This window comes from Pipistrellus hanaki (assembly GCF_964339955.1).
Source record: "Pipistrellus hanaki genome assembly, chromosome: 14".
Classification (NCBI taxonomy): Eukaryota; Metazoa; Chordata; class Mammalia; order Chiroptera; family Vespertilionidae; genus Pipistrellus; species Pipistrellus hanaki.
This window is the reverse complement of record NC_140516.1, coordinates 52107457-52127640: the sequence shown is the minus strand read 5'-3', so window position 1 is coordinate 52127640 and position 20184 is coordinate 52107457. Positions and strand designations below refer to the sequence as shown.

The 20184-nt window shown below is 58.2% G+C and overlaps 1 protein-coding gene across 6 annotated transcripts in view; it reads left to right on the top strand.

The window, feature by feature from the left end:
- Nucleotides 1-20184, top strand: part of PTPRE (protein tyrosine phosphatase receptor type E) — an 84730-nt gene that overhangs the window by 25897 nt on the left and 38649 nt on the right. For 2 of the 6 annotated variants that reach the window (XM_084904464.1, XM_084904470.1), the window contains exon 2: nt 3569-3591. The exons of 1 other annotated variant lie outside the window; for it this stretch is intronic. In XM_084904464.1, coding sequence (XP_084760590.1) covers nt 3569-3591 — 23 coding nt within the window. Of the gene's footprint in view, nt 1-3568; nt 3752-7503; nt 7628-20184 lie in introns of those variants that run through there. 3 more of the 6 variants (XM_084904468.1, XM_084904467.1, XM_084904465.1) reach the window with 3 other exon arrangements.

Sequence of the window (20184 nt, the reverse complement as noted above, 5' to 3'; positions counted from 1 at the left end):
GCCCCCTCAGCACGGACAAACCAGGAAGAGCTGCAGGTCCCGAGGTGGAGCTGTTCCGGGGGGGGGGGGGGGGGGGGCGCGGGCTAAGTGCTGGAGTCTGTTTTGTTCTTTGCAAGGCCCGGCCGCACAGCCATGTGGTCTTTCCTTATCTGGTGAGGGATCCGGACCAGACCCTGCAGCGCGGCCACTTCCTGCAGGAGCCCCCAGCCAGCGCCTGGCCTGGCCTCCCCGCCCCCAGCCACCCCCAGCCACCCCTGGCCTGGCCTCCCCGCCCCCAGCCACCCCCAGCCACCCCCGGCCTGGCCTCCCCGCCCCCAGCCACCCCCTGGCCTGGCCTCCCCGCCCCCAGCCACCCCCGGCCTGGCCTCCCCGCCCCCAGCCACCCCCAGCCACCCCCGGCCTGGCCTCCCCGCCCCCAGCCACCCCCAGCCACCCCTGGCCTGGCCTCCCCGCCCCCAGCCACCCCCAGCCACCCCTGGCCTGGCCTCCCCGCCCCCAGCCACCCCCAGCCACCCCTGGCCTGGCCTTCCTGCCTCCAGCGCCCCCTGGCCTGGCCTCCCCGCCCCAGGTGGATCTCCGGGCTCTGTGCCCTCACCCCGCCTCTCTACGGTCCAGCTGGGCAGCCTCCCGGTCTGGTCTCGGGAAGCCAGTGATGGTGCCGTGTGCCCGGCCAGACCCCCGCGCCAGCTGGCCCAGGCCTCTGTGAGCCAGGCCTCTCCTGCCCGCTCCACCCCCACAGGGAGTGTGTGGCCCGCCGGGGCCTTTCCAGATCCTCTGGCGCACAGACCGCAGGGCGCCCTTCCTAGAGTTCGGGTTCTCCGGGGGCAGCGTCGCCCTGAGCAGGCTGGGCCGCCACGGAGTGAAGGGTTCCGGGGAACTCCTCCGGGGAAAGGACGGACAGCTGTCACCACAGTGTGGGCGGGATTCCCTCGTGGGCTCCCCGTTCGGCCCGGCCATGGGGCCTCAGCGACCCGCCGTGGGGTGCCCGCTGCCCGTTGCCTTGTTCTGTGCGACACTAATCAAGTCTCCATTTTATCTTTAAAATGGGACTCAACTGGCGCAGCTGGTGTGGCTCAGTGGTTGAGCATCAACCTATGAACCAGGAGGTCACGGTTCCATTCACAGTCAGGGCACATGCCCGGGTTGTGGGCTCAGTGCCGAGGTGGGGAGTGCAGGAGGCAGCCCATCAATGATTCTCTCTCATCATTGATGTTTCTCTCTCTCTCTCTCTCTCTCTCTCTCTCTCTCTCTGTCTGTCTCCCCCCCACCCCCTTCCTCGCTGAGATAATATATATATATATACATATATATATATATATATATATATATATATATATATATATATATATATTTAAAACATAAAAATAATTTTTTTAAAAATATGGCTCAACCAGCTTCCTCGGGCTGACTGTGGGCTGTGGGAGGGACAGCCTCAGCGGCCGCCGAGGCCCTTGGCCGACCGTCGGTCTAATGGCTTCTCTGCTTCCCGTTTTCGGAGGACGGTGCTGCCCCAGGACAACCGGGGCCGGGTCCGTGGCGGAAGGACACTGTGCAAGCACCTCAGGGCCACCCCTCCCCCCGGAGCCGTGTGTCCCCGAGGCCCACGCTCCTCCCCCCCCCCGCCCCCCAATTTCGAAATGTGCTCATTCGCCTTTATCAAAGTTTCGCTCCATTGCATGCCGCCGTCTGCACCAGGCCCCTGAGTTGTGAGTTTAAAATATGTTTTAACCCAGCTGGCGTTCACAGGCCCCCTAGGCTGGTGGTTTTTCTTGACTTCTCTGCTGAGAGAAACTGCCGCTTGTGGTTTCACGCCGACATGTGTGCGCCCCAAGCCGAGACTGTGTGCGATCTATTCGTAGAGCCTGCGGTTCCACGTGTTCTTGCTTTGTTTAACCGAACAACACGGGGGGTGGGAGGCAGGAGAGGGCAAGGGGGGGCGGGTACGTGGTGATGGAAGGAGACCTGACGGGGGGGGGGGCCCCCGCACAGCACAGGGTACAGAGGGGAGGGTGCAGAATTGTACCCCTGAAACCCATAGAGTTGTATTCACCATGTCACCCCACGGCAGGCAATAGAAAAGGGGGAAAATGAGAACAGCACAGCGTTCGTTCCGGGTTTAATGGAAAAGCACGGCTGTGTTTGATTGACAGGTGGCCGATGGTGCCCACTCACCCATTCAGCCAGGCGTCGACAGAGGGCCCTCAGGTTCCCACGCGACCGGGGTTGTCCTTGGGGTCGCAGTCTGGCTGGACTCAGCCTGCAGCCCTGCTTCTGCGTGTCACAGGCTTCTGCTCGTCACTGGTCCTCTTCCATGCTGCCATGACTCAGTGTTTCATGCTAACGTGACTCGGCGCCGTGTGGAAGGTCGCCGTTAGCATTTCTAGGGATCCTGAAGTATGCAGGGTTCCTTCCGCTCTGGCTTGTCCCATGCTGGGTCCCAGGCAGACACCCCCAGGCAGCCCCTCCAGCATCTTCCCGGATTCTTTCTGGGAGACTGGAGGGGAAGACTCTTACAATAAGTTGTTCTTACAAAAAAGCAGTTCTCCGTCCCCCGGGGGTCACCACAGTGCCCCTCGCCTTCCTGCCACGTGCTGTGTTCCCCTGGGCTCCATTGCACCCCGGAAACCTGTGACTTCATGTCACTCCATAGGCAGAGGCCCACTGGCTCTTTTGTGGATTCGTTGGAATTTTCTATGTAGGCATTCATCCCATTTGAGAATTGAAGTAGTACTATTTTCTTTCTTTCCAATTTCTATGTCTTTATTTATTTTTCCCGCCTTATTGCATAGACTAGGACGTCCAGTACAATCCTATATAATAAAAGGCTAACATGAAAATAGATCAAACAGCAGAACAACCAGTCGCTGTAGATGTCCAGAATAGGTGGGTCCATGGCCAGCCAGTGGATTCGTGGTTGCCAGGGCTCATGGGGTGGGGAGAAGAGGGGCTGGGGTGGGGAGTGGGGGTGAGGAGTGGGGCTGGGAGTTTGCGAGTGAAAAGGCATGGGGGGTTTTTTTTTGGGGGGGTGAAAATGTAGAATGAGATAACGGTGATGGTTATGAAACTCAAGGATACGCTAAAACCCATTGAATTGTATACTTTGAACGGGTGGGCTTTGTGGTGTGTAAATTACACCTCCATAAAACTGTCTTTAAAAGCGCATTAGCGTTACATTAGTGGGGGAATGAGGAAGCCCAACGGTGACTAACTGGGGCGAGGGGATACCCCGAGCAGGTTTAAGGGGGTGTCTCTGGGGAGGGGGGGCTGAGGGGATGCCTCCGGGGAGGGGCATTGTGGGCTGCAGAGGGAGCAGCTGGCCGGTGGGCTGCCCTGGGGGCTAGCGGCCACTCTTTCCTGATCTCGGTCAGCCATCCCCTCCTCCAGCAAACAGCGAGTCCAGGAGAGCTGGGGGATGGGCCCTTTGGAAAGCTGATGGTTTCCGCAAAAGGCATCGATGGTCCTGGAGATAAAAAGCAGAAGTGGGCGCATTCCACCCCTGACGTAGAGAAAGCAGCGGCCGAAACTGACCCTTTCTCTCTCTCTGTCTCTGTCTCTCTCTCTCTTTCAGACTATAGCCGCGCTGGGCCCGGGGTGAGTACCGCGTTTATCAAACCTATTTCTGACGTGGGCGGCGTCCGCTGCCTAAAACAACGTGAGGGCTTCCCTGTCGGAGAAACTCCCTCTTCCGGAGAAAGAAGGCCACCGGGCCGCGTGCTGGGACTGGGTTCTATGCCTTATCGGGCTCGGACTGGTTCGTATCCACTTCTCTTACTCTTCTTGTTGTTGTTTGCGTTTAAAGTCTGGCTCCGCTGCTCGGGCCCGGAATGTGCTGCTGAGAACGCCGTCTCCTCAGCTTTCCTCTCGCTGCCTGGTCCCCCCTCTTACAGGGGTCTGTCTTACCCCGGGGCGCCCTCCGATGACCGTTGGGAGCCCAGGCACGCAGTCCCATCGGGGTCAGGGCTCCTTCCGTGCTCCGCGGGGGGCGGCCCACCAGGAGCTTTCCTGGATTGCACCGCCGCCTGTTTGCTGTTAAAGGGGTTGTGGTCACGTCATCCTGTGCCTTTCGGCGTCCAGGCCACAGCGAGGGTCCTGGTGTCCTTGTATTTAGACAGAGAAGCACCAAACCCTTCTGTGTTCCACTCGCCCCGTGGAACGGGGTCCCGTCCCCTCGGGAGGCTGAAGGAGGAGCATCTGCGTGGAGGAGACGCGCGCTTTTAGTGAGACCTTTCAGAGGGAACAGACGTGGGCAGCCGGGGTCCTTCCTCCTAACGCCTCCCGGGTCTGACCTGCTCAAGCTCCGCTCCAGATGGGCCTGCGGCCGGGGGGCCGTCTGTGTCTGGTTGGCTTTCTCTTGGGGGGCAGGCCCTCCGCAGTGCTCGTCCATCCGGGCACGAACGCTTGTGGTCATTCTTGGTGATGGACTGGTCATTCCTGGTGATGGACTGGTCATTCCTGGTGATGGACTGGTCATTCCTGTTGATGGACTGGTCTTTCCTGGTGATGGACTGGTCTTTCCTGGGTGATGGACTGGTCATTCCTGGGGGATGGACTGGTCTTTCCTGGATGATGGACTGGTCTTTCCTGGGGGATGGACTGGTCTTTCCTGGTGATGGACTGGTCTTTCCTGGGTGATGGTTATGGGTGGCGGCTGCTCTCGTGAAGGAACGGCAGCGATAGTCAGTGACTTAGGACGAGGACAGAGACGGCCGCCTGTGCTGCCTCTCGGCGGTTGTGCTGTCCACCGTCGCTGTCGCATCCTCATTGGTGCTGTCCGTTCTGAGTGACATGCTCTCCGTGTGGTCAGAGAGAAGGGTCATTACTGCAGCCATACCCATGGGCTAGAGACTGGTTACAAGGAGTCGGCAGTCCCTGCTGCCCCCGCGTCCCAAGCCAGCGGAACCGGCTCCTCCGCTCGGGTTCGAATGGCTGGATAACATGCTCACCCAGAACGGCGGGTCCCCCCAGGCTGGGGTGAACTTTCCGAGAGTCAGGCCCACAGGCAGGTCTCCTTCCACCACGCAGGCACGGATCCTGATGGTTCACCGGGTCTCACCTTGGCTCCCTCCACACCCACCCACCTACCGCCCGCCCTCTGGGGCCACCTGGCCTGTCGGCGTGCTGCCCCGTAGCCATGAGTGGGCAGATGTGCTCTCGCTGTGAGCCTGGGACCTGTGTGTCCAGGCCTGTCCGCCTTCCTGCGTCGTACCAAAGCCAGAAACAGACTCACAGTCCGGCCACGGAGCAGAGTCACTGAGCGTCACCCAGGAGGCCGCGTCTGACCGCTGCTCCCACCCAGGCCCTCGCGAGCCAGAGCAGCTCCGGGCAGCACCCCTCCTCAGACCCCTCCTTCGTCTCCGTTTCCGAGGGGGGTTCCTGCTTTGGGGAGCTGAGGAGCTGGAGGGAAGGTGCTCCGGTCCCGGGAACCTTTCTGGAACCTGACCCTCTGCCTCTGGAATCTGCCTGCTGGGCCGGGACAGAGCGTCCGACTGGGCTTCAGCCCAGGGCATTGCCCCGGCTCAGCATTCGAGGCTCGGCCCAGAGCGTCTGGATGTCAACCAGCAGGAAAGGATTTATTTCCAATTCGTGGAACCAGCCACTTGCTCCAGAGTCAACTAGCTCACCTGGCCTGGCTGGTGGCTCGGTGGCTGAGCGTCGACCTATGAAGCAGGTTCGATTCCCGGTCAGGGCTCATGCCTGGGCTAAGGGCTCGGTCCCCAGTACCAGATGTGAAGGAGGCAGTCAGTCCTTGATTCTCTCTCATCACTGATGTTTCTCTCTCCCTCTCCCCTCCTCTCTCTCTGAGGTCAATAAAATAAGATAAAAAACATCTCACCCTGAGCAGGACGGGAGAGTGTAAGCATCCTGAGGGTGGAGACTGTCCCGCCTCTGTCCCCACGTGGCGGGCCGGCGGCAGAGGGAGCCCACGGACTGGGCCCGCCCCCTTCCCTCCCATCTGTCGATCTTCACGTCCCAGGATCATGGTGACGCTGAAGGGAGGTGACTCAAAGTCAGCACGGAACATTGCTGTTATTAACATCAGCTCCAAAGCACGGCAGTCGCTGTCAGCTGCTAAAGGAGGCGTTTGCCTGGGCAGCAGTGTGCGTACCAGGACCCCGTGGAGAGCATAGGCCGGGCTTTCCCTTCTGAGCAGTGATCCCTCATCTCCGTTAAATAAACCAGTGCTACGCTGGTAATGGAATGTGTTCAGAGTAAAAAATTTTCCCACTTAAACTGGATTCAGGGGAATCTTTTCAGCACAGCCACCCGTTCTCATATTTTTCCTTTAAAAAAAAAAATCTGTATTTAAAAATAAACTTCAGAAGTTTAATATATATTTTTAAAATATATGTATTTTATTGATTTTTTTAAAGAGAGGAAGGGAAAGGGAAAGTCAGAAACATCGATGAGAGAGAAGCATCGATCAGCCGCCTCTTGCACACCCCCCCCCCCCCACCAGGGATGTGCCCGCAACCAAGGTACATGCCCTTGACTGGAATCGAACCCCGGACCTTTGAGTCCACAGGCCTATGCTCTATCCACTGAGCCAAACTGGTTTTGGCAATGCTATAGTTCTTATCGATCACCTTCTATGACCACAGTCCCCTCACAGGGAGATTGTTTGCGAGTCCGCGGCTCTCTGTCGCATTGTATTTAAATAATGCGATGGAATTTCAGAATCAAGACCCCATGGAAGGCCCAGGATTCAGGGTGAGATCTTTGCTCCAGGCTGTTTGAGGCGTTACATGGTCATCCCAAAGGGTGTCTTGACTATTTTACTTTCGTTCACGGCAGTACCAAAGGAATAAAAGAAAACTAAATTAAGGGCTACTGTCAAATGACACGGCTTTGACTTTAAATTTAACCAGGAACGTCCATTCGCCAGCCCTTCCTCCAGAACGCCCCATGCTGCCCCCTCCATCTGTGTCAACACGGTGACCTTTGTCCTCTGAGTCATGTTTCCTCCTTGACCTTGGTCTGCACGGCCACCACGTCAGGAAAAGAAAAAAAATTCTGAAAAATTTTTCAATGAGGCGCGTTCTGCAGCGGCCGCAGGGCCACCGGCCCGCGCCCCCCCCCCCCCCCCCCCCCCGGCCAGCTCGTTCCCGCGGCCCCACGGCCCCGTGCTGCGCGCCGTCTGCGGAGAAGGTGGGACGTGCGCGGCACGAAGCTCCGGCCCCGCTTCCTTCCGGGCCGGTCCCGGCTTTTATTAGCTTCCTCGGATCCCACGGGTTTCCTTTCCGAGCGACCTCGTTCTCCCCCCAGAGCGGTGAGCCGCCTGGAGACGGCGAGGAGCCGCCGCCAGCCACCGAGGAGGCTGTTCCTGGATCTGCTGGCGACAGACTCATCCTCTTCCTTCCACTCCCCCTCCGCCCCCAGGAAAGTCCCCATGTTCTTCCCAGACGCCCCGAAAGGACCGAGGCCTGGGCGGGCAGTCACAGTTTCCCCTGGGGGCGGGGGGCGGGGGGATGCAGGACACAGCTTCCCTATAAAACCCCCGGCCGCCCCACTCCCAGCAGGCCCAGCTCCGAGCGAAATCCTCCTGCCAGAGCCCGCGGAGCCACAGGCCCGGAGCATGGATGGCCGCCGGCCAGGACGGGCCCCCGGGGCCGCCCCCGGAGCACGCGAGGTAACGGGAGCTCCGAGGAGAGCCTTCCTGTGCGGGGGTGCACGGTGGTCACGGGCGATGAGGCATGTAGACCTGGGCTCCGGAACGCTGGCCGAGAGCTCGGGGCAGGGAGAAACTGGCTGGCAGCGGGGGAACTGGCCCAGCCCGGCAGGAAATCTGGGTGTGGCCGCAGGAAACCCTGTGGTCCCCGCTCCCCGGGCAGCGCCTGGGCTGCTGGCGGTCAGGCTGCCAGGAACCGGGGGCAGGCCCGCCTCGGAGGAAAACAGGCCCCGACCATTGTGGGGCCCTGGGCCGGCCGCACACACCAACCCCACCCCCGTGAGGCCCGGCTCCTCCTGTTTCTACCCCCCAAACGCCGCCCATTGTCCTCAGCGACAGGTCCTGTGACGTGCCCTGTGGGTCCCGGGACGTGGCAAGAACGTGGGAGGGGCCGGGGCCGGGGCCTGGGCCGGGGGCTGGTGGCCCGGGAGCCTGTGTTCGGGGCCACGGGGCGGGCTGGTGGGCCGGGAACAAGGCTGTCCTCAGCTGCAGGCCCGGCCGACCCCCAGGCGGCGGCATCACCCACCCTGCGGGAGGGCAGGGATTGACGGAGCCTTTTCGGTGTGGGCCACAGAAAGGTTTCTCAGGCCCGCCGAGACACGGGCTCGGAATGCGTTCCGGGGCCAAGGGAAGGTGTGCGAGCCAATCCCGGGGCGGCAGGGACTCTCCCAGCTCCGGCCCCGTCCCCGCGGCGGCCCTGTGTGCACCGGGACAGGGAGCTACGGGATGTTAGAGGCGTTCGGCTTCAAAACCGCCAACTGGAAATGGTTTTATAAAACTGTCTATTAGGCCCCGTCCGTGTGGCTCAGTGGTTGGGGGTTCACCTATGAATCAAGAGGTCATGGTTCAATTTCTGTCAGGACACAGGCCCAGGTTGTGGGCTCGATCCCCAGTCGGGGGCGTGCAGGAGGCAGCCGATCCATGATTCTCTCTCATTGTTGATGTTTCTATCACCCTTCCTTTCCTGTCTGAAGTTAATACAAATATCTATCTATCTATCGATCGATCGATAGATAGATAGATAGATAGATAGATAGATAGATATTTGCAAGGGGCTCAGCCCTGGCAGCCGCTCACAGCCCCGGCCTCGTCTGGAAGGTCATCTGGACAGCCAATCTGCTGTTCGGTCTAGTTAGCGTATTAGCTCTTTATTATATAGGATATACATTGAGTGGCCAGATAATAAGATCTCTGAACACATAATAATCTGGCCATTCATTGTGTGTGTGTGTGTGTGTGTGTGTATGTGCATACATACATATATATAAATTCATGCATGGGTAAAGTCCGGCCATCCTGGCCAGGGGGAGGGGACATGGGTGATTGGCCGGCCTGTCTGCTGGTCAAACTCCTGATCAAGAGGACAATTTGCATATTAGCCTTTTATTCTATAGGATATACACTGAGTGGCCAGATTATTATGTGTTCAGAGACCATCATAATCTGGCCACTCAGTGTGTGTGTGTGTATAGATAGATAGATAGAGTTAGAGATGTTAAACCTGCTTATTATGATGCAGAGTTTTGTGTAATGTGTCTAAAATGCGGGGAAAGGAAAGACCCCGGTGGTGTTACTGAACTAGAGCCAGTTGCATGATGGATTTCCTGAGTTGCTTTTCTCCTCTTGGTTTTGAATACAAGTGAGAATAAGAAAAAAAGAAAGAAAAAAAAAAAAAAACCCTCAAAACTTGCATTTGTGTTATTTTATGATGGGGCTTGTTGAATTCTAACAACTTAAAGACGATACGTTGACGTATTCCAATGAGCTCACACAACGCTGATGGATGGATCTGCCGTCAGAAATGGTCCTTCTTTAAAGCTCCGAGTTGCCATGTGGCCGCAGAGAAATTAATTTTTAAAAAACGCCATGTTGGTGGAAAGATTTAGTCACAAAAAACAGGACTTGGTCTCCTTCCTGTTTTTCCAGCGAGCCTGAGTGAGCGGCCTCCTGCTGAAAGATAAACCGCGCTGAGGACCCCACGGGGCAGGGGGCCTCCTGGGGGCTTACGGGCCGCTCACGCGCACTGAATGGCTTGGGCCTCCGAGGCGCCCGAGGCCGCGGGCGTGTCCATCTCACCTCCACGCTGACGGTGAGGACGCCGGTGGGGGGCCCTGGCCCAGTGTCCCCCGCTCCCCTCCGGGTCCTCTCCTCCCCCAAAGGGGGTGCCGCGGCCGGAAGAAAATAGCACCTCCGTTAGGAAAGGTACCGCCCGCAGCCATTCCAGGCACAGAGCGTGCTGGCGAGCAGGGGCCTGTCCTGTGGACACCGCTGCACGCCGCTCCCTGGCAGTAGCTGTGTTTTGGGACCATTTCCCCGGTTCCCGGGCTGATCTTGGCCAGGCTTCCATTTCTGTTTCCGCGTGTGACCTGCTGGCCGATCCCGCTCCTAATCTCTCTGCACACACACACGGGCTTCCTTCCCACGGCCGGCCCGTGGCGGGTCCCTGTACCGCCTGCCCGCCCGCGCGCCCGCCCGCCTGCCCGCCCGGCGGGCCTCCCTTAGGCTCTGGGCTGCGCACGCTCTTGAGGTCAGAGGTCCCAGTTCTGATCCTGTGTTTGCACAGGAGCCTAGCAGAAGGAGTGGGCGAAAACAGAGCTCAGCCCTGACCGGTGTGGCTCTGTGGATAGAATGTCGGCCTGCACACTGAAGGGTCCTAGGTTCGATTCCCATCAAGAGCACATCCCAGGCCCTGACCGGTGTGGCCCACCAGTGGATAGAGCGTCAGCCTGGGGACTGAAAGGTCCCAGGTTCGATTTCGGTCAAGGGCATGTGCCTTGGTTGCGGGCACATCCCTGGTTGGGGGTGTGCAGGAGGCAGCTGACCGATGATTCTCTCTCATCGATGTTTCTGGCTCTCTATCCCTCTCCCTTCCTCTCTGTAAAAAAAAAAAAAAAAAAAAAAAAAAAAATCAATAAAATATTTTTTTAAAGGAAAGAAACAGAGCTCAGCTCTCCAGCGCTGGGTGACTCAGGCCCGCCCTCCTCTGCCTATACAGTAAAAGGCGGCGTGAACGTAGGCAGTTCTCTTCCAGGCATCGCGTCCTGTGAGCCCGGGGGCTGCTTCCTGGTTCTGAGCTCACGGCAGAGCAGCCAGAGGCAGCCACGGCTGTGTGTGCCGCGTGTCCTGGGCCACGTGCCGCCGCCTTCCCCGGTGGGGTGCCGCGTGTCCGCGGACGGACCCTGTTGTGTACGCCCCGCTCCGAAAGCCGCCGGGGCCTTTTCTCGCCCTGTTTCTCCGCTGCAGGGGCTGCCCACTCCGTCCAGGAGAGGCAGGGGCCTGGAGGGAGGGCTTTGCTGAGGGGCGTGTTTTGGAAGGCAGTCGTACTTCCCGAGATGTGGCGGGAAGGCGGGGAGGGACGGCTGGGGTCCCCGGGCGGGCGTGGATGTGAACACGTGAGCAGGCGCATCTGTTAATGGAACGGAGCGCTTTGCCCGCCGTCCTGAGGTCCTGCCCGCGGGGATCTGGGGCACCCGGAGGGTGTCCTTGGCCGTGAGGAAGTGGGAAGCTCCCGGAAGGCAGAGCACTTCATCTGGTCGGAAACCATGGGAACCCCAGTGCCGCCCCCTCTTCCCGGAGCTCTCAGTGAGAGAGAGACAGGCCGGCCGGGGCTCACAGCGGAGCGGGATCCACTCAGAATCCCCGTCTCCAGCGCCCACGGCTGCTTCCTCCCAGGGCGAAGCCCCCCGGCGTTCCGGGATGCAGTTTCCCGTCGGGGGCGGATCCATTGAATTTCTAATGAGTGATTCACCGCCCGGGGCTGTCTGTTTTTGAGCTGAGGATTAAGTCATGTTTCCTTTATTATTTTTTAAATACATTTTTGTCGATTTCAGAGAGGAAGGGAGAGGGAGAGAGAGATAGGAACATCTGTGATGCATGAAAATCACCCACCGCTGCCTCCTGCACGCCCCACTGGGGGATGGAGCCACAGCCCGGGCCTGGGCCCTGACGGGGAATCGAACGTGACCTGGTTCAGGAGCCACCCAGCTGGGGTCTGGTGCACGGCCTCATTGGACACTCGATCCGGGGGTAGCCTTGGCTGCAGGAGCTGTTAGCTCATCTCAGGCGTCCCCTCCCCTCAGCCCTGCCCCTCGGAGGAGGGAGCGGCCATCCGTCCGTCCATCCATCCAGGGACCCGTCCCGCCCAGCCTGGCTCAGGCCCCCGGGATGGTGGGCACGCAGACGGAGAGGTCCATGGGGCAGGAGATGGTGCCAGTCAGAGGCCCACAGGAAGGTTTGGGGGGAGGCAGGGAGGCGGCCTGTTCTATGGGGTGAGCCTGGTAGAAACAACAGGGTCCGCAAAGGAGCGGGTGAGAGTGAAGGGTGACCACAGGGGATGTGCCCACCACCAAAGTGCATGCCCTTGACCGGAATCGAACCTGGGACCCTTGAGTCCGCAGGCCGATGCTCTATCCACGGAGCCACACCGGTTCCGGCTGTCTTTTCCTTTTAAGCCAGACGCACAGCGGGAGGCCTCGGGAATGAGTGTAAGCACCTGTCGGCGTGTGTGCACTGCTCACACGTTAAAAGCAAAGTGGAACTGTGCTGTTGCTTCGGAAACGGTCAGTTCACGGGAACTCCCTGCGTGAACGCATTCAGTTCCTCACTCCCAGGCCTCTTACTTTCGCTTTTTGTAAAAAAGCATTTCTCAGGTCATTGGGCATAGTAACAAACTCCCTGAACGTTCCGGGAAGGGCGTGAATGAGGTATTTTAAGATGTCTCTTCTGGTGTCAATTCATTTTTTTTTTTTTTTTTTTTTTTTGAGGTATTTAAATTTATTGCAAAAATAATTTAATAAATCCAAGTCATCTCTTTAACATTTTCACCCAGAAATACTTTTAAGGATTTAATGCATCATTTCTATCTTTTGTACACATACTAGAGGCCCAGTGCATGAAATTCGTGCACAAGTAGGGTCCCTAGGCCTGTTCAGCAATCTGAGCCTGCCTTCCTCAGCTGCTGGCTGCCAGGAAGGGCTTTCCTTTGCTCGGTGCTGCCCCCCTGGTGGTCAGGGCACATCATAGCAAGCAATCAAACTCTGGAGGGGACACGGCATGTTAGCCTTTTATATAACTAGTGACACAGTGCACAAAATTCTCATGCACATTAAAAGGAGATTAGAGGAAATAATTTAATATTGCTATTTGCCTTTTCTCTTTAATAGAAGTATCAGAGATGAAAGAAAATTAGTAAAATATATATGAAAACCTTCCTGTCAGAGTCACACTACTGGACCCAGGGTCAAGTCCCCATCCACCCACGTGCACCTCAAAATCGCGTGAGATCCAGACCTGGCTCCCCATCCCATTGGGCTAGATACAGATCCAGTGAGTCCCACCCTTGTAAAGCCCTGCCAGGCAGGGGGTGTAGCTGCAGGTCCCCTGACCCAGCACTAGGACGGGAGATGTGCCTTGAGGTCCTCCATCAAGCCCCGCCAGGTCGGGGACATGGCCTGAGGTCCCCTGTCAAGCCCTGCCAGGCAGAAATTCACTGCACCGCTGGCTGGTGGTGCTCGTGACCCATGACCCAGGCAGTCGCCACCGTTCGATTCCCGGTCAGGACACAGGCCCGGGTTGCGGGCTTGATCCCAGTGTGGGCTGTGCAGGAGGCAGCCCGTGAAGGCAGCTGATGGATGAGTCTCTCATCACTGGTGCTTCTCTCCCTCCCTCTCCCTGCTTCCCTGAAATCAATTTAAAAAATTGCTCTCCACATCGGCGGTGAGTTCCCTGGGAAGACAGCACGGCCAGGTGTCTGTTTTCGGGGAGCACATGGTTCCATGGACGGGAGTGCCGTGGCTGCCGGGGGATCCATGGAACCCGGCGGTGATGCTGCAGCATCACCACGGCAACGGGGAGCGATGGCCCCCGGGAGCCTAAGAGGGATCGCAGCTCCGGTTGCAGGCGGAGATGGTTTTCTGTGATAGTTTCAGACATTCCCTGTCACCAGGAAGTGAACAAGAAGCGGCGTCTTGAGAAAGGAAACGGGTTTGCAGAGCATCATCGGAGTCACTCAGTCTGGGCAGGCGGCTGCTGGAGAAGCTGCCGATGGCGGACCCGCCTGGTCTGTGTTCCATCCTCCTGGAGCCGCTCGGACACTCATCCCTGGGACCCGCCGGTGCGCCTTCGCAGGAGGCAGGAATGATGGGGAGTGACGGGCACAGGGGCTGCCACCCCCTAGCACCATCCTTGGCACAAAGCACGTGCCCAGCCCACTGCACTGCACACCCTCAGGACAGCGTGGACGCCGGATGCCGGTGCCGGTGCCGGGGCCGGGGCGGAACGGCGGTGAACAGGAAGGCAGGCGTGGCCGCCAGCTGTGCTCCAGGCTGCGGCTGCCGGGGCTTTCCCCCAGGCTTCCTTCGGGCACACTGAAGCCGAATCTTTTTTAAAAATATATATTTTATTGATTATTTTACGGAGAGGAAGAGAAATAGAGAACCAGAAACATCGATCAGCTGCCTCCTGCACACCCCCCACCGGGGATGTGCGTGCAACCAAGGTACATGCCCTTGACTGGAATCGAACCTGGGGGGACCTTTCAGTCTGCAGGCTGAGGCTCTATCCACTGAACCAAACCGGTTTTGGCAAAACCATTTGGTTCAGGTTACGGGTTTGATCCCCAGTAGGGGGCGTGCAGGAGGCAATGGATCCGTTTTTTGGGGGGTGGGGGGTGTGCCCATGTGGTACCTGCACCGTGAACCACGGCCACGCTGCGCGGTGTTCGACCCCCTGAACGCGAAGTAGAGGAGCTGTGGACGCCCTCCCGCTCCGCCCGGAGGAGGGGGACTGGGGAGCGAGGGGGACTGGGGAGCGAGGGGGACTGGGGAGCGAGGGGGACTGGGGAGCGAGGGGGACTGGGGAGCGAGGCAGCCCGAGCCTCAGTGAGGGCAGAGCAGGCCTGAGCGGGAACGTGAGGGCACGCTTCCCTGTGTGCTTCAGGAAGCGCCGTGGGGAAAAGGGAAACAGATATTTTTGATATGAGACCTCCACGCTTCCAAGCAGCCGCACGCCAGAAATAGAACGGCTCCTTCTGCTGAGTAGAAAAAGCCGGAATAGGAGACTTTCATCTTATATGGATACATATTTATTATTGATGTCAGCGAGGAAGGGAGAGGGAGCGAGCGGGAGAAACATAAATGACGAGAGAGACTCACGGATCCATTGCCTCCTGCACGCCCCCTACTGGGGATCAAACCCGTAACCTGCACAGGTGCCCTGACTGGGAATCGAACCCTGACCTCCTGGTTCATAGGTTGACACTCAACCACTGAGCCACGAGGGCCGGGCAGAAGAATTTTATCTTTAAAGCCCGTTTGGGGACAGGCACTAATAGTCGGTGTCCTTCCGTTTTTTTCAATTCAGCTTACCTTTTAACTTCGCTTTGCCTTGAAAGCTTCTTTAGAAAACGCAACATTAGCCGCCACTTATATTTGAAGACAAACCCGGGGCCCAGGGGAGTCAGGGTTGTGGGTGCTGGGGACTCCCCTTCTGTCCTCCTCCCCCCGGGCCCAGGGCACCGGGTCCTGATTGCCCCGCTGGGATGCTGGCAGCAATGGCCAGGGACCCACCTGCATGGCTCCCAGGACCCGGACTGGATCCTGTGCCTCCTTTCTCACAGGTTTATTTAAAATTTAAATAAAAACAGTCACGCTCTCCCTGGTTTGGTTCAGTAGATAGAGCATCAACCTGCGGACTGAAGGTCCCAGGTTCAATTCCAGTCCAGGGCACGTGCCCGGGTTTTGGGCTCCATCCCCAGTAGGGGGCGTGCAGGAAGCAGCCAATCAATGATTCTCTCTCATCATTGATGTTTCTATCTCTCTTTACCTCTCCCTCTCAAATCAATAAAAATAGATTTTTTTAAAAAGTCACTCCACCTCTGGGAATCATAAATTTCTGTTGAGTATGCATTTCAGTTAGAAATGAGCGATCTAATAAAAAAAGAGAGAGAGAGAGAGAGAGAGAGAGAGAGAGAGAGAGAGAGAGAGAAAAGAAATGAGTGATCTGTCCAATCACTCTGCCCCGGTGCTGGGTCTGGCGTGTGAGGGCATCGCCTGAGGGCGGGCAGCTGCCGGCCTGAGGAGGGGGTGACGCAGGAAGCGCACGGGAATGACGCATTGCATCCCGCGTGGCCTGCGTGGGAATGGCCGTCTCACCCGCCCGGAGACTGTGCTGGGCGCGGGTTTGAAGGAGTCCTCACCTAGAGGCTCCCCGCAAGCCGCTCTCTGGGGGGGTGCATGGATGCAGAGTACCGACACGAAGGGAGACTTCCAGAATGTTCCTTCCGTCGCTGGATTAGGTTGTGAGAAAAGTGCATTTTCCAAAGGCTTTTCAACGCTCCCATCTCATGCTGCTCCTCACTGAGCACGCGGGCGGGACACGGCGGTCCGCTCTGTGTCGGCTTTGCGTGTGCGTTACCCCACCCGCCGGCCACATCCAGGTGGGAGGTGGGCTGGCGGTTTTGTGCAGGTGACTTAGGCTGGCTCATGTCTTCCTCTTCTCAAGTTTCGATTTAACGTGTAAGGACTTTCTCTTTCGCTTAAAATACAATAACTAAACGTCCTTTTTTCTTATTCTCACTCAAGGATATTTTTTCCCATTGATTTTTAGTTTGTATTTTCTTAGAGGGAGTGGAGGGGAGGAAGGAGGGGGGAGAGAGAGAGAGAGAAACATCGATGTGAGAGAGACAGATCCATTCGTTGCCTCCCGAACACGCACCCCAACTGGGGCCAGGGATTAAGCCAGCAGCTGAGGCATGTGCCCTTGACTGGGAATTGAACCTGAGACCCTTCGGTCCTCGGGGCCGATGCTCTAATCCAGTGGCCAGCAAACTCATTAGTCCACAGAACCAAATAGCAACAGTAAAATGATTGACATTTCTTTGGAGAGCCACATTTTTTTAAACTTCAACTTCTTCTAACACCATTGCTTCAACATAGACTCGCCCAGGCCGTGGTATTTTGTGGAAGAGCCACACTCAAGGGGCCAAAGAGCCGCATGTGGCTTGAGAGCCACAGTTTGCCAACCACGGGTCTGGCCATTGAGCTAACTAAATGTCCTTGAATCAAAGAGATGGTGCTCAACGTTTTTTCCCGTGCATCTCTCACCTCATCCGGAGATTCTCCGGGCCTTTGGGAAGCGTGTGCAGGCGGGCTGGCTCGGCGAGCAGCCGCAGGGGCCCCCGGACGGGAGGCTCGCCCTGCTTTCCTGCTTTCTCCTTTGTCTCCCGAGCTGCTGCCGGGCCTGAGGCTGTCACACGGACCAGCCGTGTCCTCGGAGAAAGTGTGTGTGTGCGTTCAGATCGCTTGTCCGTGGCTCATGCTGCGACGCGGTGAACCCAGAGGAAGCTCCCCAGCCGTACGCTGTTTCTGGGGCCGACGGTGGGCAGGCGTCCTGCTCAGAAACGTGATTCCGCGTTAGAAAAGGGGCTTTCTGTTAGCTCACCGCCCCAGAGGCTCGGCTGTGGTCGGACCCCTGGTCTGGGCGGTAACGGTGCCCCGGGCAGGAAGCCTGGCCACTCGGAGCAGCTGGAAGGGGCATGTGGGTTTGGCCCAGACAGCCGCAGAGATGTGGAGTTCACCCGTGTTTGCTTGGTGTGTTTTCCTGAAAGCTGACGCTCTGCTGTGAGGAAAGCTCTGGGGACACGCCGTCCGTTTGCGTGTCGTATGCATGGGCTCCGTGGGGACGTGGGAGCCCGGGAGGCTGGTCTGTGGCTGTGTCTCTCCCTGCGCGGCCGGGCTGGGCTGGGGATGGGGAGAGGGTCCCGGGGAGCAGCTTGGAGCCTCCTCATGTGTAATTCAACCCCCATCCCGCAGAGCGCCGTCTGGGCAGCTCAAATGTCACTGGATCTCACGGGTTTTAAGTCCTCGCACTGTCTCTCAGTGTCTTCTTCCATTTCCTCTCTGGGGGCTCCAGCGTCTGTGCATCAGGCCCCAAATCTTGGTCCCGCTCGGCTGAGGGGCCGCCCTGGTGATGGAGGCAAGCTGAGGACGGGCCCTCTGTGTCCGGCCCCCGGTGCTCCCAGGCAGGGCCGGGGCGGGGGGTGAGGGGGACAGAAGGGGGCGGGTGAGGCCCTGGGGAGACCTCCTGGGAACGCCCTTAGAGCGAGGAGGGCCCGCAGAAGCTGGGAGAGGCGCCCCCTGTTCACAGCCTGGTGCTCGCCTGAGGGAAGGAGTCCCATCCAGAGCTGCACAGGATCCGGGCTCAGGGGGCTGTGGCTCCGGCCCATCCCCTCTCCTGCCCGGGCACCAGCACCTTCGCAGAGAAGCTGGTCCCTCCTCCCGGTGTCTGCAGGCTGCCAGGCCCGCGCTGCCCGAGGGCGTCCAGGCCGTGCCCCGGCGGCCACGCTCCCAACCCCGGAGCGGGTGTGTCCTGGAAGGGGACTGGATGTTCCGTCCGGACTGTCCCCCTGGTTTGTTTGTGGTGTGGCCTCCGGTGCCGCGGGGAGCAGGGGCAGCAGGGGCAGCAGGGGCAGCGGGGGCAGAGGGCCCTCCCGGGAGCTGGGCGGGACGGTGTTTCCCGGAAGCTCGGATAAAGACGGCCACCTGCGAGCTCCCCAGGGACCCCGTAGGAGAGGGTGCCTCAGGAGAGTGGGGATCGGGGTCCCGCCCTGAACTCCGGGGACCCCAGGATGGAGACTGTGCGGGAAGGGAGGGGGGCAGTGGGGGGTTGGCAGGGAAGTGGGTGATGCTTGAACCTGGATGTAGGAGGTGGTGCCTGCACCTGCTCATCTGTCTTCCCAGCTCCTGGCACCCCTCCTGGCACCCTGCCTGGCACATGGCAGGTGGTCAGGCTGTTGCTTCTGAATGCGTGGTATGAACCAACGGGTGACATAACATCAACTCATTTCGTAATGTTCGTGGACAATATGTCTTTTTTAATATTTGTATTGACTTCAGAGAGGAAGGGAGTTAGGGCCGTGAAGGTCTTGGCAGAAGGCGGGGCGGGGCCTGTCATCCCAGAGCCCCGTCTGTGGTGGTCCTGAGGGGCCTCTCGCTGCGGAGGGGAAATTCACACCCAGCGTCTGAGCCGTGCTCAGGAGGACAACCCAGTGGTGCTTAGGGCACGCCCTGTGTTGTGCAGCTACTGTCTTGACACGTTCCTCATCCCGAGGGAACACTCTGTACCCGGTCAGCGGTCCCCCCACGCGCCCCCTCTGCCGCTGTCCCTGTGACTTCCATGAGCGGGATGCGCCCCAGCGGTGACTCAGACGGCACACGGGCGCTGGCTCTAGCTCTCTCACCGGCAGTGTGTGTGAGACCGGGCGTGTGCGGCACGTGCGACGCTTCCTTCTCTGCACAGCGGAGCGGCACCGGGGTACGCATCGACCACGTTTCGAGGGCTGGCGGCGCATCAGCGGCTGGCGTCCGGTGGTTTTCTGCCTCTGGGCTCCGGTGAGCAGTGCTGCTGCGGGCATCCGCACACGGGTCTGTGTTTCAGAGCCTGGTTTCAGTTCTGCTGGGCCCGTACCTGAGAGTGAGGGGACAGCTCGTGGTGGTTTTAATTCGCCTCTCTCTGGTGACGGGTGGTGTGGAGCATCTTTTTTGGACGTCTGTGGGCCGTCGGTATGTCTTCCTTGGAGAAGTCTCAGTTCGGGTTCTTTGCCCATTTTTTAAATTGAGTTACTTGTTTTCTTGGTGTCAAGTTGTAGAAGTTCTTTGTAAATTTGGTGTTCAGTATTCCACAAATCAATCAATGTGATACGTCGAGTAAACAAAAGATAAACATCACTTGATCATATCAATAGATGCAGAAAGTGATTCTGATAAAACTCAACACCCATTTGTGATAAAAACTCTCAGCAAAGTAAGAACAGAGGGGATATACCTCAATATTGTAAAAGCCACATATGACAAACCCACAGCCAACGTCCTACTCAATGGGAAAACACTAAAGGTGTTTTCCTTAAGATCAAGAACAAGACAGGGATGTCTGCTTTCACTGCTCTTATTCAACGCTGGAGGCCTGGGAGGAGGGGGAGGGTGTCCCTCAGCCCTGCCTACATCGTCTCCAAGCTTGGACCCCTCAAGGGATGACATCCCTCTCACAATCCAAAACTGTGGCTCCCAAGCGCGCGCCTGCCTGCCTGCCTGCCTGATTGCCCTTAATTGCTTCTGCCTGCCATCCATATCACCCCCTAACCACTCCCCTGCTAGTCTGATTAATTCCTAACTGCTCCCCTGCCACCCAGATTGCCTCAACTGCCCTCCCCTGTTGGCTTGATTGCCCCCAACTGCCCTCCCCTTCAGGCCTGGTCATCCCTAATTGCCCTCCTCTGCCAGCCTGGTCACCCCTAACTTCTCTCCCCTGATAAACATCTTGTGGCAGCCATCTTGAGTCCACATGGGGGCTGCCATCTTTGACCACTTGGGGGCAGCCATATTGTGTGTTGAAGTGATGGTCAATTTGCATATTACCCTTTTATTAGATAGGATAGTACTGCAAGTTCTAGCCACAGCAGTCAGACAAGAAGAAGAAATAAAAGGCATCCAAATTGGAAAGGAGGAAGTAAAACTGTCTTTATT